This window comes from Halichoerus grypus, chromosome 2, assembly GCF_964656455.1.
Source record: "Halichoerus grypus chromosome 2, mHalGry1.hap1.1, whole genome shotgun sequence".
Lineage (NCBI taxonomy): Eukaryota > Metazoa > Chordata > Mammalia > Carnivora > Phocidae > Halichoerus > Halichoerus grypus.
The window spans coordinates 63,443,931-63,460,200 of NC_135713.1; the positions used below are offsets into that span (position 1 = coordinate 63,443,931).

General features: G+C 39.9%; 1 protein-coding gene across 2 annotated transcripts in view; it reads left to right on the forward strand.

The window, feature by feature from the left end:
• The window catches only part of SIMC1 (SUMO interacting motifs containing 1), a 98,300-nt gene that overhangs the window by 46,967 nt on the left and 35,063 nt on the right, over positions 1-16,270 (forward strand). For both annotated transcript variants that reach the window (XM_036115718.2, XM_036115720.2), the window contains exons 2-4: positions 119-1,588; positions 5,792-6,024; positions 6,756-6,825. In XM_036115718.2, coding sequence (XP_035971611.2) covers positions 119-1,588; positions 5,792-6,024; positions 6,756-6,825 — 1,773 coding nt within the window. The remainder of the gene's footprint in view (positions 1-118; positions 1,589-5,791; positions 6,025-6,755; positions 6,826-16,270) is intronic.

A 16,270-nucleotide genomic window follows, 5' to 3' on the forward strand; every position in this document is an offset into this window, starting at 1 on the left:
ATCAGTGAAGCGAAAAGGTAAAATATGATTATCCTTAAAACTTCTTAGATATCTTCTATCTTCTTAGGTAAAGCAGACTCCCTACTTGACCTCTTATATTCTCACAATCCTTTAACAGGACTTCATTGACTTAACTAGAGAAACCAGACCAAGGGCAAAGGACCGCAGCGGACTCTGTGTGATTGACCTGACAAGAACTGAGGAAGAAAATAGACCTATTGCCACTCTGGACTTGACTCTAGAACCTGTCGCTCCTTCCCAGAAAGAGCCAGCCAGTCTTCAGACTTGTGCCAGCCTCTGCAGCAAAGAGGTGACGGAAGGGCAGGTAGACAGAAGCTCTTGGCCTGCAGCACGGAGAATCATTAACAGCGATCCTGTGGATTTGGACCTTTTGGAAGAAACCACATTTGAAGGTCCGCAACCCCCTACATCCATCAGCAGGGACTCTGTTTATCCAGCAGAGCCAAATTGTAGCTCAACTGCATTCAAAAGTGACCTTGGCTTCTTGGCAAGCCTACAGCTATCTTCAGATATTCGCTCCCTCTCCCCAACAAGCAATAATGGTAGCAGCAGCAATCAGAGGGCACCCTTGCCATGCCCACAGCAAGATGTGCCTTGCCCATCACAAGCTTTGCCATGCCCACTGCGAACCATGCCATGTCCACTGCGAGCCTCACCATGTCCACCACGAGCCTCCTCGTGCCCACCGCGAGCCTTGTCATGCCCATCACAAACCGTGCAGTGCCAAGTACAAGCTCTGCCTCCCCTGCCTCAAGAAGTTCCATGCCCTCCTCGAGAAATGCCATGCCCTCAGCAGAATGTGCCAAGCCCACCTCCAGACTCATCGTGGCAACCTCAGCACTCACCCAACCCACCTCAAGACTCACTGTGCCCACCTCAAGACTCTCTGGGCCTACCTCAAGATGTACCAGGCCCACCTCAAAACATATCATATCCACAAGATGTGACACACTTACAAGATATGCCTCAGTCATCAGGAGATGTGCCACAGTCACCACGACACGTGCCACAGTCACCAAGACACATGCCACAGTCACCAGCAAACGTGCCACAGTCACCAGCAGACGTGCCACAGTCACCAAGAGATGCACCACAGTCACCAGAAAGTGTGCCACATTCCCCTGGAGAAGTCCCAGACTTCCCAGGAGATATGTTCCGTTCACCTGGAAACATGCCATGCTTGCCAGGAGACATGCCACACTCACTTGGAGACTTGCCTCACTTACCACGAGACAGGCCTTACTCTCTCCAAAATGATATACATAACCGTGACACGCCTATGGAAGTCTCAGCTCCGTCCTCTCCAAGGTTCTCTCCCAGCCCACAGTCTCCACAGTCTGAAACTTCCTTAGAGAAAGTTCCTTGGTTCTCTGTCACAGAAACTCCAGCCAGACAAGAGAGATCACTGTCGGAGCCTGCTAACCCCGGGTCTGCCCAGGTACAAGCACGAACACCACAAGGTGGGTTGTACAACAGACCATGCCTGCATAGACTGAAGTACTTCTTACGACCTCCGGTGCATCACCTCTTCTTCCAGACACTAATACCAGATAAAGACACAAGAGAGGTGAGCTAACATATCTTCCCCTAGAGATGAGGTGTCCTCTGTATAGGCCTCGCACGAAGTCACTGTGCTGTAAGGAGTCCATGCGTGAGAGAACAGGTCCAGGATGAATTCGGTATTTTTGTCTTTCCTCCTCTTGTGGAATCATCTAGTGTAGAGTCAGACCTGGGTTCAAATGTCACCCCCACAGTTAGCACCTGGCACTGTAGAAGTCACTATACCTTTCTGAGCCCTAGCTTTCCTAGATGTAAAATGGAGATAAGAACACACCTCACAGGATCATTAAATGACATAACATATGTCAAGTGCCTATTAGAGTGTCTGGCTCATTATAGGCCTTCATCAAATACTTCTCTTCAATTCCTATGCCTTTCCCTTCCTGATGCCCTTATTACCCCTTCCATATCATAGAGAGAGTGATACTCTGGACACTTCTGTGCCTCCAAAATTATTACTTTCTGGCTTTTGGGGAGGAAATTCAATTTTAAGATTTTAATGGGACTGCTACTTCCCATTGGTCTTTTTTAGTTACGGGAACTAAACCAGATGCTTTTCTTAGCAGATGTAAGGAAAAAAAATTGTGGCTGAGTCCTACAAGATGAAGCTATTTTTTCATTATCCATAACCATATTCTCAACATTAAGAAGACTGGCTTGAGGTAGGCCAGGAATTCAAAAGGTGCATTTTTGGAGCAATCAGCAATCCAGCGTAGTATGTATCAGGCATTCACATTGATTTGGCCTTGAAGAGTGAATTTTTTTCTCTCATTTTTATTGTTGTTATAGCTTCTGGTATGTTTTATCTCTTCTCCTTCTGAATGACTCTCTCCAACCACTAGCCCATTCTCTTTTTTCCTATGGGTTTGCCTGGTGATACAGCCATTATGAAGAGCATCTGGGGGACTTGAGAGAGTCTGTGTTTCCCTGGTCAAGACTGCAGCGCTTTGTAGGTGCCGCACAACTGGAGAAGCTCCAGTAGCGGCAAATGCGGGTACCACATTCCCTGCCCGTGTAAACGCAGCTTAGGTTCAAAGACGGCAGTTAGGCCAAACAAAAGGGATTTTTCTTCTTAATTTCTTACTTTAAAGAACCTTGGCCATCCTGGGCGCCTGGGTGGCTCAGTCGGTTGAGCGACTGCCTTCGGCTCAGGTTATGATCCCGGAGTCCTGGGATCAAGCCCCACATCGGGCTCCCGGCTCGGCGGGGAGCCTGCTTCTCCCTCTGACCCTCCCCCCTCTCATGCTGTTTCTCTCTCGCTCGCTCTCTAATAAATAAATAAATAAAATCTTTAAAAAAAAAAAAAATAAAGTAAAGAACCTTGGCCATCCAGAGTTCATCTGTAAATCTTTTCTGTCTCTTCTATGATTTCTTTTGGGCTTTTAATAAGTACTTCTTCATTAGGTCATTTTCCTCCCAGAACTTCTTAGCCAGTCCCCATGCTGCCACTTAGCAGCCATAGGCCTTAAGTCTTCTGAGTCTCTCTTGGTTTAGCTCTAAAATAAGTCATAATGACCATATCATAAAGTTGTTTGACTTAAAAGTAAACACATAAAGCACAGAGCCACCTTTCAAGGCCTAAAGAAATGTTTTATTAAGTATTAGTTCCCCATAAATAGATGGGCATCAGAAGAATTTGTAAACTTTATCTATTTGTAGATGTCCCCATTTGTAGGCAAGAAATGAATAATATAGGTTCAAATATAGGTAAAGTGTCTCACAAGTAAAATAGTCACCAAAGCAAGATATTTTGTCCTTCTCATTGCTGGCTCTTAATTTTCATTACATGCCAGGTATAGCATTGGTCTTTGATCAGTAAGATCAGGGGTTACCCTCAGGTGATTTGAGACATAAGGAAAGCTCACTGGACTTCTCCAGAAGATTTTCTGAAAGGACAATTCCAGCCATCACTGTTTGACTGTTATACATAAGCGGTCAAATCTTTGGTTGATGTTTTAAATTTAATACTTATTCTCAGATTTGATTTGATTTTTTTTTAAATAGAGACAGAGAGAGAGAGACAGTAAGAGAGGGAACACAAGCAGGGGGAGTAGGAAAGGGAGAAGCAGGCTTCCCGCGGAGAAGGGAGCCCGATGTGGGGCTTGATCCCAGGACCCTGGGACCATGACCTGAGCCGAAGGCAGATGCTTAACGACTGAGCCACCCAGGCTCAGTCTCATCCAGAGAGAGCGAGAGGAGGAAAGAGAGAAATATAGAAAAAGACTGGCAGAGAGACACAGTAAAAGAGGGAGACTCAGAGAAAGGCAGTAGGGAGACCATGACCATAGAGGGTACTGTTAAGTGATATTGCACTAGGGATACTGAACAGCACTTTGTACTTCTTCACAACACTGAATTTTTAAATTTATAATTTAGTATCTGATGGTTCCCCTCTTGTATACACACATACCCTGTAAGTTCCATTAGGGAAGATCTCTTGTTTGCCTCTGCAATCCAGCACCTGGTACTGGCAGAGTAAAAGTGCTGCCCTCGGGGCTTCTGGGTGGCTCAGATGGTTAAGCGTCTGCCTTTGGCTCAGCTCATGATCCCAGGGTCCTGGGATGGAGCCCTGCAGCATTGGGCTCCCGGCTCAGCAGGGTGTCTGCTTCTCCCTCTCCCTCTCTCCGTACTTGTGCGCTCTCTCTCTATTATTGCTCGGTCTTAAATGAATGAATAAAATCTTAAAAAAAAAAAAAAGGTGCTGCCCTAAAGTTTCCATGAATTGGTTGAGTGACAATTTGAGAGCAGACAAGGGCACAACAGTCTTTGTCCTGAGCACCTCATATTTATGATGTTTTTGCCCTAACTTCTAAAACAGTATATGGGGCGCCTGGGTGGCTCAGTTGTTAAGCATCTGCCTTCGGCTCAGGTCATGATCCCAGGGTCCTGGGATCGAGCCCCGCATCAGGCTCCCTGCTCAGCGGGGAGCCTGCTTCTCTCTCTCCCACTCCCCCTGCTTGTGTTCCCTCTCTCGCTGTTGTCTCTCTCTGTCAAATAAATAAATAAAATCTTTAAAAAAAAATTACTTATGGTGCTATCAGTCAGCATTTATTATTGTTAATAATTTTGGTGTATTTCCTGCTCGGTTGCCTTTTTATACATAGACATTTAAAATTTTTTAATAATGGGGATTTTTAACAAAAATATATTTATTGTTCGTTTTAGTGTTTAGAAGTAGCGTGAATTTAGACGGTAGATCTGGGACTATACCACCCCATGTGTGAAATCAGCTTCTGCCATTTGTTACATGCCAAATGCTTACTCTCTAAATCTGTTTCCTTATCTATAAAATAGGAATAATAATAGTATGTATTTATAGGTTGTTGTGAGAATTAAAGTGAGGATAAGGTAAATGTTCAAAATTTATTCTTGTTGTTAAATTATAATGTCAAAAACTTCAATGTTTTTTCTTCTGATTATGAAAGTAATATATATCTATTGTGGGAAAATACAAAAGAGCATATAGAAGAAAATCATACATAATTACATCCACCACCCAGATAATAGAAAACCACTTTTCACATATTCTCTCCCAGTCTTTTTACATACATACTTTTAGGGGGTGTAGGGGAAGCAACTTAACATTTACGGTTGACAGTAAATCAACTACATGGGATTCTTTTTTTTTTTTTTAAGATTTTATTTATTTATTTGACAGAGAGAGACACAGCGAGAGAGGGAACACAAGCAGGGGGAGTGGGAGAGGGAGAAGCAGGCTTCCCGCGGAGCAGGGAGCCCGATGCGGGGCTCGATTCCAGGACCTTGGGATCACGACCCGAGCCGAAGGCAGACACTTAACAACTGCGCCACCCAGGCATCCCAACAATAAAACATATTTAAAACATCTTTCTTCATCTCTTTATTTCAGAATCTGATATAGTATCATAACTACCCCTAAACTATCTTCTCACCTTCACTCAAATCAACTTAGGCTAGCTCTTGACTCTTTTGTACTTTCTTTTCTATGCTATATTTTAGCACAGATGCAATCATATTATATGTACAACCTTGAATTCTTATTTTTTAACATAATATAAATATTTTCCCATGTCCTTAAAAGTTTTTTAGATAAGGCTTTTCAGTCCTTTTATTGTTTAATTATGAATATTTCAAATGCATGGAAAATTTTGCTGTCTTCAACCTGTTTCAGAACCTCTTGTTTTTATGTCTGTAGAAACCTATCCTAATTGCTTTCTTTTTATCTCTACAGAGTAAGGGTCAAAAATTAGAACCCATTCCTCATCGAAGACTAAGAATGGTAACAAACACCATTGAAGAAAATTTTCCCCTGGGGACTGTGCAGTTTTTGATGGACTTTGTGTCACCCCAGCATTACCCACCCAGAGAAATTGTGGCTCACATCATCCAGAAAATCCTGCTCAGTGGCTCTGAGACCGTGGATGTCCTAAAGGAGGCCTATATGCTTCTCATGAAAATTCAACAGTATGAATCTTAGATGTTGGTGAATCTCCTAGGGAACCTGGACTCAGGGCACAGCTTTCTCTTGCCTAAGCTTGCTTCAGCTAACCATTAGAGAGGGTGATTAGTATGTCAGTGTTATTTGGGTTGCAAGTGACAGGAAACCCAATCCAAACTAGCTTTAACAGCTGATAACAGAGAATTTAATTATTCATGTTACTAGAAACCTAGGAATAAGACTTAATTCAGTTCAAAATAGTTACCAGGATCCATTTTTCAGTCCTGCTCTGCTCTTCTTTTCAGGATCTACATAGTAGTCTTCTCAGCCTCCAGCTTTTATGAGAGAGTCCACTTCCTTTATAATTACACAAGAGTTCTGAAATTGAGTCTTGTAGGCTTTAATTGGTATAACATAGGACATGAGCTCATTTTTGAACCAATCACTGTGAACTGAAGGATAGAATATCATGATTGGCTAACTGCTTCACAGACTTCATCCTAGGAATGTGGTAGATAAAGCTAATGGGCTAGAGTAATAAAGAATCGATTTCTTCAAGGCAAAATTGGGGTACTAATGCCTTCCAAAAGAGAAGTGAATAGTGAAAGTTCCACTACCCTCAGATGACATGGTATCATGTCAAAGGATGGGCAAGAGCAGTGAGGATAAGAGGAGGTTTCTTTCTGTCATCTTCCACATCACATCCCCTCTTCCATTGAACTCTCCAGAATTCTAATTGATGTCACTTGACTTTCAGGCTACATCCAGCTAATGCCAAGACAGTGGAGTGGGACTGGAAGCTGCTCACTTATGTCATGGAGGAAGAGGTAACATAACAATTATGAGGGTGTATCTTTTGCACAAGTTTTAATTAGAAACAAAAGTGAAAGCAAATCTGATAGTAAAGTCTTTGCCCTTATTCCCTCCTTATACTCCCACCCCCACCAAAAAATTCCTATTGAAATGGTGTGTGCTGTCTTCCAATTCAAAATTAAGTGTATTCACTTATCCCTGTCCTTCTTGAGATCCCATTAAAAAGAATAGTAAATGAACAGAGAAAGATATAAATCCATGGCAGTGAAAATAAGGGGAAGGGCAATAGATCTGAATGAAAATTAGAAGAACTAAAGGAAATGTAAGATTGTTACTGGTGAGGCTAGGCAGAGAAAGCCACAGGCTATAATACATGCAGCCAAGGAGCAAGGAAATCTACGCTTTAGAGCAGAGAGTTTTCAACTCAGAAACACAATATATATAAGAGGGTTGGAGTCAGACATAGGCTGTAAATTTGTTGAAAGTTTGTAGATAGAACTGACAACCTCTCCATTCTTGAGTACAGAAAGTTCGGTCATCAGACTACCTAATTTCAGGCAAAAAGTCAGAGGATTTATTGTCTAAAAACATTGAATGAACCATCTGTCGTAAACAAAGGCACCTAGTATAGAGTTAGTGTTCCAGAAAAAGTCTTTTGCATTCTGACTTTTAGGGATCCCTAAATTAAATTGCCAGCTTTCTGTCTGCTCACCCAAAGCACTTGGATGGAACAAATTATTTTCAACTTAGAAGTCTAAACTCAACCAAGCTATTATTCAAGTGTGAATGTAACATAAAGACATATAGGAACTTGAAAAAATATCCCTACACCCCATTTCTTTGGTTACCTAAAGGTATGTGTCAAAAGAATGGGGGATAATAAAGAGGGAGGCACAGGATCCAGGGAACACTAGATCTAATCCAAGAGAATAATAAAGAGAATTCCTAAAATCATGGTGAATAGTAGACCTAGAGAGCATTCAGTCCAAATTGGAGCAAAATAATTTAGGGCTTTAAGAATGATCTGGGAGGGGTGCCTGGGTGGCTCAGTCATTAAGTGTCTGCCTTCAGCTCAGGTCATGATCCCAGGGTCCTGGGATTGAGCACCACATTGGGCTCCCAGCTCCATGGGAAGCCTACTTCTCCCTCTCCCACAACCCTGCTTGTGTTCCCTCTCTTACTGTGTCTCTCTCTGTCAAATAAATAAAATCTTAAAAAAAAAAAAAAAAGAATGATCTGGGAAACATTACCAAGATGATAGACAAGGAAGCTCCAGGCTATTGTTCTCCCAAGGAGATGCCAAGTTAAGAAAAACATATGGACCAGAATACTTTTGTGAAAACTCTGGAGATCAATTATGAAGTTTCAGTACCCAAGAGAATGCATAATCAAGAAAGGACTCAATGAAAGGAATAGGAAATTTTGGGTTATTTTGTGTGTCCATGCCCCTCCCCTACCCAGCATAGCATGGTGCAACTGGGAGGAAACCTCACATGCCTCAGCTCCTCCCTCAGGGTGGAAACAAAAGAGTGGACTTTGAGTCCAGTGCCCCGGCTTGTTAGGGAGCTGCCCAAAGGATAGTTTTTGTCTCACCTGACTCAGAGCACTGATGGGAATAGTGATATAATTTGGAAGCTGCTGAAAAGAGAGATGATCACTGCCACATATTAGAGCTTCAGCGATTTTGTAGTTCCACGGGCAGGTACCAGGGGAGCAAGAAACTGCACTCCTGAGAAGAAACAAAGGCAAGCCATTTGGAAAATTAAGATAGATAAAAGCACAGATACAAGCCCAGAAAAAACACAACCCCTGAAAAGTTCTGAGAGAGTCCAGAACCCTTAACCAGGCTAATTGGTGAAGATCTTACCCTGCATGAACTCAGTGGATAGACTGGGAAGGGTGTTTGTTTTTTCAAATGCTTAAGCCTCAACAAAAGATTACAAGGTGTACGAAGAAACTGGGAAATATGTCCCAGTCAAAGGAATAGAATAAAGCTCCAGAAACCAACCATAAAGAAACACAGATCTCTTAATTTCCTAACAAAGAATGTTTTTAAACTATCTTAAAAATGCACAAGGAGAGGCGCCAGGTGGCTCAGTCAGTTAAGCATCCAACTCTTGATTTTTGCTCAGGTTGTCATGGGATCGAGCCCTGCAATGGGTTCTGTGCTCAGCACAGAGTTGGCTTGGGATTCTCTCTCTCCCTCTGCTCTTGCAACTCCCTCCTGTTCATGTGTGCACATGTGTGCACACACACTCTCTCTCTAACATAAATAAATAAATCTTTTTTTAAAAATGCACAAGGAGCTAAAAGAGAACAGAGAGAGAAATGACTAACTGAAGCATGAAAATGATGCATGAACAAAATGAGAATATTAAAAAACTATTAGGAAGAATCAAACATATTCTGGAACTGAAAAGTATAATAACTGAATTGAAAAATTCACTAGAGGGATTCAACAGCAGACTTGACAGGCAGAAGAAAACAGTCAATGAACTTGAAGAAAGGTCATTTGAAGTCATTGAGACACAGGAACAAAAAGAAAACATAATGAAGAAAATTGAAGAGAGCCTAAAGGACTATGGGACATTATTAAGTGGACCATATATGCAGTATAGGAGTCCAAAGAGAAGAGAGAAAGGGGCAGAGAGCTTATTTGAAAAAATAATGACCCTGAACTTCCCAAATCTGTGGAAAGAAATGGATATACAATTTTATGAAGCTCAACTCCAGTGAGGTTAAACCAGAGACCCACACCAAGACATATTATAATCAAAGTGTCAAAAGTTAAAGACAGAATCTTGAAAACAGCAAGAAAAAAGTGACTCACCATATACAAGGGAGCTTGCATAAGATTTTTAGCAGATTCTCAGCAGAACTTTGCAAGTCAGAAGGCAATAGGTTGATATATTCAAAGTGCTGAAGGAAAAAAAGCTATTAACCAAAAATACTATATCCGGCAAAACCATCCTTCAGAAATGAGGGAGAGCAGCAGGAGAGAAACAACACATCACATACAGGATCTCGGTAAGATAATCAGCAGATTTCTTATCAGGAATTTTGGAGGCCAGAAGGTAGTGAGCTGATATATTCAAAGTGCTAAAGAATAAAACTCAACCAAGATTCCTTTATTCAACAAAATTATTTTTCAAAAATGAGACAGAAATAAAGACATCCCCAGATAAACAAAAGCTGAAGGAGCTCACTTCCACCAGCCCTGCCCAGCAAGAAAACCTAAAGGGAGTTCTGCAGAGTAAAATGAAACACTGAATAGTAACTTGAAGCCATATGAAGAAATAAAGATGTCAGTAAAGGTAAATACATGGGCAATTATAAAAACTACTGTTATTGTAACAACATTTTATAACATTTGATTTTGTATATGGTTAAGTGACTAATTCTAATACTAGTCTGAAAGCTAGGATTATTATAACTTTGAAACTCCACATTTTGCTTTCTACATAATTTAAGATACTAATGCATTTAAAAGAACTATTAATTTGTTTTGTATGAAGATGTGGTTATGTGACATCAACAACCAAAAGGGTGATAGAGCTGTAAAGGAACAGTTTTTATATGTTATTGAAGTTAAGCTTGTATGAATTCAAATTAGAGTATTATAACTTTAGAATATTAAATGCAATCACAATGGTAACCACAAAGACAACAGCTATAGAAATACACAAAAGGAAATGACAAGAGAATTTAAACTTTCACTCTAAAAAGTCAACTAAAGACAAGACAATGATGCAGGAAATAAAGAACAAAAAAGCTGTAAGGCATTTAGAAAACAGCACAATGACAGAAGTGCATCCTTCCTTATCAGTAATTGCTGTAAATGTAAATGGATTAAACTCTCCAATCAAAAGACACAGATTGGCAGAATAGATAAAAACACATGATCCAACTACATGCTATCTACAAGAAACTCACTTTACATCCAAAGACACAAGTAGATTGAAAGTGAAAGAATGGGAAAAGATACTCCATGAAAATAGTAACCAAAACAGCACAGGTGGCTGTACTAATATGAGACAAAATAAACTTTAAATCAGAAAATGTTACAAGAGACAAAGGAGGATATTATATATTAATTAAAATGTTCAATACATGGGGCGCCTGGGTGGCTCAGTTGATTAAGCGACTGCCTTCGGCTCAGGTCATGATCCTGGAGTCCCTGGATCGAGTCCCGCATCGGGCTCCCTGCTCGGCAGGGAGTCTGCTTCTCCCTCTGACCCTCCCCCCTTCATGTGCTCTCTCTCATTCTCTCTCTCTCAAATAAATAAATAAAATCTTTAAAAAAAAAAAAAAGAAAACAATTTAAAAAATAAATAAATAAATAAATAAATAAATAAAATGTTCAATACAGCTGTAAGATATAACAGTCATAAATATTTATGTACCTAATGATAGACCATCAAGATACGAAGGAAAAACTGACAGAATTAAAGGGAAAAATACACAGTTCTATATTAATAATTGGAGACTTCAATACCCCACTCTCAATAATGAATAGAATAGCCAGAATAGAAGATAGGTAAGGAAAGAGAAAAAATTAAACAATGTAATAAACCAACCAGATCTAACAGTTATATGCAGAATATTCTACCCCCAACAGCATGTACCTTCTTCTTAGTGCACATGGTACATATTCCAGGATAAAACCATATGTTAGGCCACTAATTAAGTCCCAGTAGATTTTAAAAGATAGATATCATATAAAGTATCTTTATTCTATGAAACCAACATCACCCTGATATTAAAGCCAGATACAGAAACTAGAAGAAAACTGCAGACCAATATCCCTTATGAACACTGATGCAAAATCCCCAGCAAAATACTAGCAAACAAAATTCAACACCATATCATGTGGATTATACATCATAATCAAGTGGGATTTATCTGGGAATACAAGGATGTTTCAATATACAAAAATCAATCAATGAAATACACTACATTAACAGAAGGAAGGACAAAAACCACATGATCATCTCAATTGATGCAAAAAAATGCATTTGACAAAATTCAACACATTTCATCATAAAAACTCTCAACAAACTAGGAATAGAAAGAAACTATCTTGTAAAAACACTATATGGAAAAACCCACAGCAAACATCATATTCAGTGGTCAAATACTGAAGCTTTTCCTCTAAGATCAGGAATAAGGTAAGGATACCTACTTTTGTCTCTTCTAGTCAACATAGTATTAGAAGTTTCTAACCAAGGGGCGCCTGGGTGGCTCAGTCGTTAAGCGTCTGCCTTCGGCTCAGGTCATGATCGCAGGGTCCTGGGATCGAGCCCCGCATCAGGCTCCCCGCTCTGCGGGAGGCCTGCTTCTCCCTCTCCCACTCCCCCTGCTTGTGTTCCCTCTCTCGCTGTCTCTCTCTCTGTCAAATAAATAAATAAAATCTTTAAAAAAAAAAAAAAAAAGAAGTTTCTAACCAAAACAGTTAGGCAAGGAAGGGAAATAAAAGACATCCACATTGAAAAGCAAGAAACAGAATTATCTCTGTTCGTAGATAACATGATCTTATATGAAGAAAGCCCTAAAGATTCTACACAGAAAAATTGTTAGAGCTAATAAACAAGTTCAGCAAAGTTGCAGGATACAAAATCAAGACACAAAAATCAATTGCATTTCTGCATACTAACAATCTGAAAAGGAAATTAGGAAAACAATTCTATTAACAAAAGTATCAAAAACAATAAAATACTTAGGGGTAAACCTAACCAAGGAGATGAACAATTTGTACACTGAAAACTACAAAACATTACTGAAAGAAAATAAAGAAGACATAAATAAATGATAAGATATCTCATGCTCAGGGCACCTGGGTGGCTCAGATGGTTAAGCATCTGCCTTCGGCTCAGGTCACGATCCCAGGGTCCTGGGATTGAGTCCCACACTGTGCTCCTTGCTCGGCAGGAAGCCTGCTTCTCCCTCTCCCACTCCAAGCGCTGCTTGTGTTCCTGCTCTCTCTGTCTCTGTCAGATAAATAAAATCTTAAAAAAAAAAAAAAGATATCTCATGCTCATAGATTGAAAGAATTAATATTGTTAAGATGTCAGTAGTACCCAATCAGCACAGTCAGCACAGAGTCAGCACAGTCCCTATCAAAATCCCAGCAGCACTTTTTGCAGAAATAGAAAATTCTGTCCTAAAATTCAGATGGAATTTCAGAGGACCCTGAATAGCCAAAACAATCTTGAAAAAGAACAAAGTTGGACTATTCATACTTGTTGATTTTAAATATATTAAAAAGCTACAGTCATCAAAACAGTGTGGTAATCTCATAAAGACAGACATATAGGGGCACCTGGGTGGCTCAGTTGGTTAAGTGACTGCCTTCGGCTCAGGTCATGATCCTGGAGTCCCTGGATTGAGTCCTGCATCAGGCTCCCTGCTTGGCAGGGAGTCTGCTTCACCCTCTGACCCTCCCCCCTCTCATGTGATTTCTCTCTCTCTCAAATAAATAAATAAATAAATCTTTTTAAAAATCTTTTAAATAAATCTTAAAAAAAAAAATAAAGACAGACATATAGACATGTGCAATAAAATGGAGAACCCCCCCCAAAATTTTGTGAGTATGGTCAAGTGATGTTCACCAAGGGTGCCAAGACCATTCAATGGGGAAAAGATAGTCTCTTCAACAAATAGTTTTGGGAAAACTGGATAGCCATATGCAAAAGAATGAAGTTGGACCCTTATCTAATACCATATACAAAAATTAACTCTAAATGGAACAAAGATCTCTGATATCAGACCAAAAGCTATAAAACTCTTAGGAGAAAATATAGGGGAAAACTTCATGACATTGAATTTGGCATTGTTTTCTCTGATACGACACCAAAGACACGAGCAAATAAAGCAAAAATAGACAAATGGAACTATAGCAAAGTTGTTTAAAACTTCTGTGCATCAGAGAACACAGTCAGGAGTGAAAAGGCAGTCTATAGAATGGGAGAAAATATTTTTGAAATCACCTATCTGGGGGCACCTGGGTGGCTCAGTTGGTTAAGCATCTGCCTTCAGCTCAGGTCATGATCCCAGGGTCCTGGGATCCAGCCCTGCATTGGGCTCCTTGGACAGTGGGGAGCCTGCTTCTCCCTCTCCCTCTGCCTGCTGTTCCCCCTGATTGTGCTCTCTCTCTGTGTCAAATAAATAAAATCTTTTAAAAAAAAAAAATCACAGGGCGCCTGGGTGGCTCAGTTGGTTAAGTGACTGCCTTCGGCTCAGGTCATGATCCTGGAGTCCCGGGATCAAGTCCCACATCAGGCTCCCTGCTCAGCGGGGAGTCTGCTCCCTCTGACCCTCCCCCCTCTCATGCTCTCTCTCTCTCTCTCATTCTCTCTCTCTCTCAAATAAATAAATAAAATCTTTAAAAAATAAAAAATAAAAAACAATCACATATCTGATAAGGGGTTAATATCCAGAATATATAAAGAACTCCTATAACTCAACAACATTTAAACATTTTACTACAAAACTGGCAGAATTAAAGGAAAAATTGAACAAGATAACCTGATTTTTAAAAGGGCAAAGGACTTGAATAGAGATTTTTCCAAAGATGATATACAAATGGCCAATATTCAGAGGACCCTGAATAGCCAAAACAATCTTGAAAAAGAACAAAGTTGGACTATTCATACTTGTTGATTTTAAATATATTAAAAAGCTACAGTCATCAAAACAGTGTGGTAATCTCATAAAGACAGACATATAGGGGCACCTGGGTGGCTCAGTTGGTTAAGTGACTGCCTTCGGCTCAGGTCATGATCTTGGAGCATATGAAAGGATGCTTAACATCACTAATCACAGAGAAATGCAAATCAAAATTACAATGAGATATCATTTCACACCCATCAGGATGGGTACTATTTTTTTTTTTTTAAAGATTTTATTTATTTGACAGAGAGAGACACAGCGAGAGAGGGAACATAAGCAGGGGGAGCGGGAGAGGGAGAAGCAGGCTTCCTGCGCCGGGAGCCTGATGCGGGGCTCGATCCCAGGACCCTGGGATCATGACCTGAGCCAAAGGCAGACGCTTAATGACTGAGCCACCCAGGTGCCCCAGGATGGGTACTATTAAAAGAAAAATTTTTAACGGAAAATAAATAGTGGCAAGGATATAGAGAAATTAGATCACTTGCCCACTGTGGGTAGGATTATAAAATAGTATAGCCGCTATGAAGATTATATGGTCGTTCTTCAAAAAATTAAAAATAGAATTACCATATGATCCATCAATCCCACTTCATATACTCCCACAGGGGTATATATGTAAAAGAATTGAAAGAAGGGTCTCGAAAAGATATTTGCACACCCATGTTCATAGCAGCATTATTCACAATAGCCAAGAAGTGGAAGTAACTGAACTGTCCATCAACAGATAACTAGGTAAAAAAATGTGGTATATACAGATAAGATGAAATATTAATTCTGCTTTAAACAGGAAGGAAATCCTCCCATATGCTACAACATGGATGGTAGCATAATGAAGACAAGATACTAAGTGAAATAAGCCAGTCACAAAAAAAGACAGTATATAATTTGATGTACGCAAAGTGTCTATAGTAGTCATATTAATATAAAAAACAAATGGGAGCACCTGGGTGGCTCAGTCAGTTGGGCCTCCAACTCTTGATTTCAGTTGAAGTCTTGATCTCTGGGTCGTGGGTTCAGGCCCCCTGTTGGGCCCCACATTGGGCTCTGCGCTGGGCATGGAGCCTACTTAAATTAAAAATATATATATATATTTTTTAAAAAGCGAATAGAATGTTGGTTACCAGGGGTTAGGGGGAGGGGGAAATTGGGTGTTATTGTTCAATGTGTATAGAGTTTCAATATTGCAAGATGGAAAAGTTCTGAAGATCTGTTGCACAACTATGGAAATATACTTAACAATACTAAACTGTACACTTAAAAATGGTTAAAATAATAAACTGTTACATGTTTTTTACCACAATTTTTAAAAATTTTAAAAAGAAAACAGGCTATAACAAATGTTGCCAAGAAAGTAGAGATACAGTAAGTTTCATACATTGCTGGTGGGAATGTAAATGGTACAACCACTTTGGAAAACAGTTTGACAGTTTCTTTAAAAAATTAAACATAAACTTATCATATGACCCAGCTATTCCACTTCCAGGTACTGAGCCCCCCAAAAATGAAAATATATGTCTAATAAAGGCTTACATGTGAATGTTCATAGCACCATTATTCATAATAGCCAAAAAGTGGAAACAGACCAAATGTCCATCAACAGTTGAATGGATAAGCAAAATGTGCTATATTTATACATGGGAATACTATACAGTAATTTAAAAAAAATGAGCTCTTGATACATGATAAGACATGGACAAACCTCAAAAAAATATTAAGCTAAGTAAAAGGAAGCCACATACACAAGATCACATATTGTATAATTCTGCATATATGAAATGTCCAGAAGGGCAA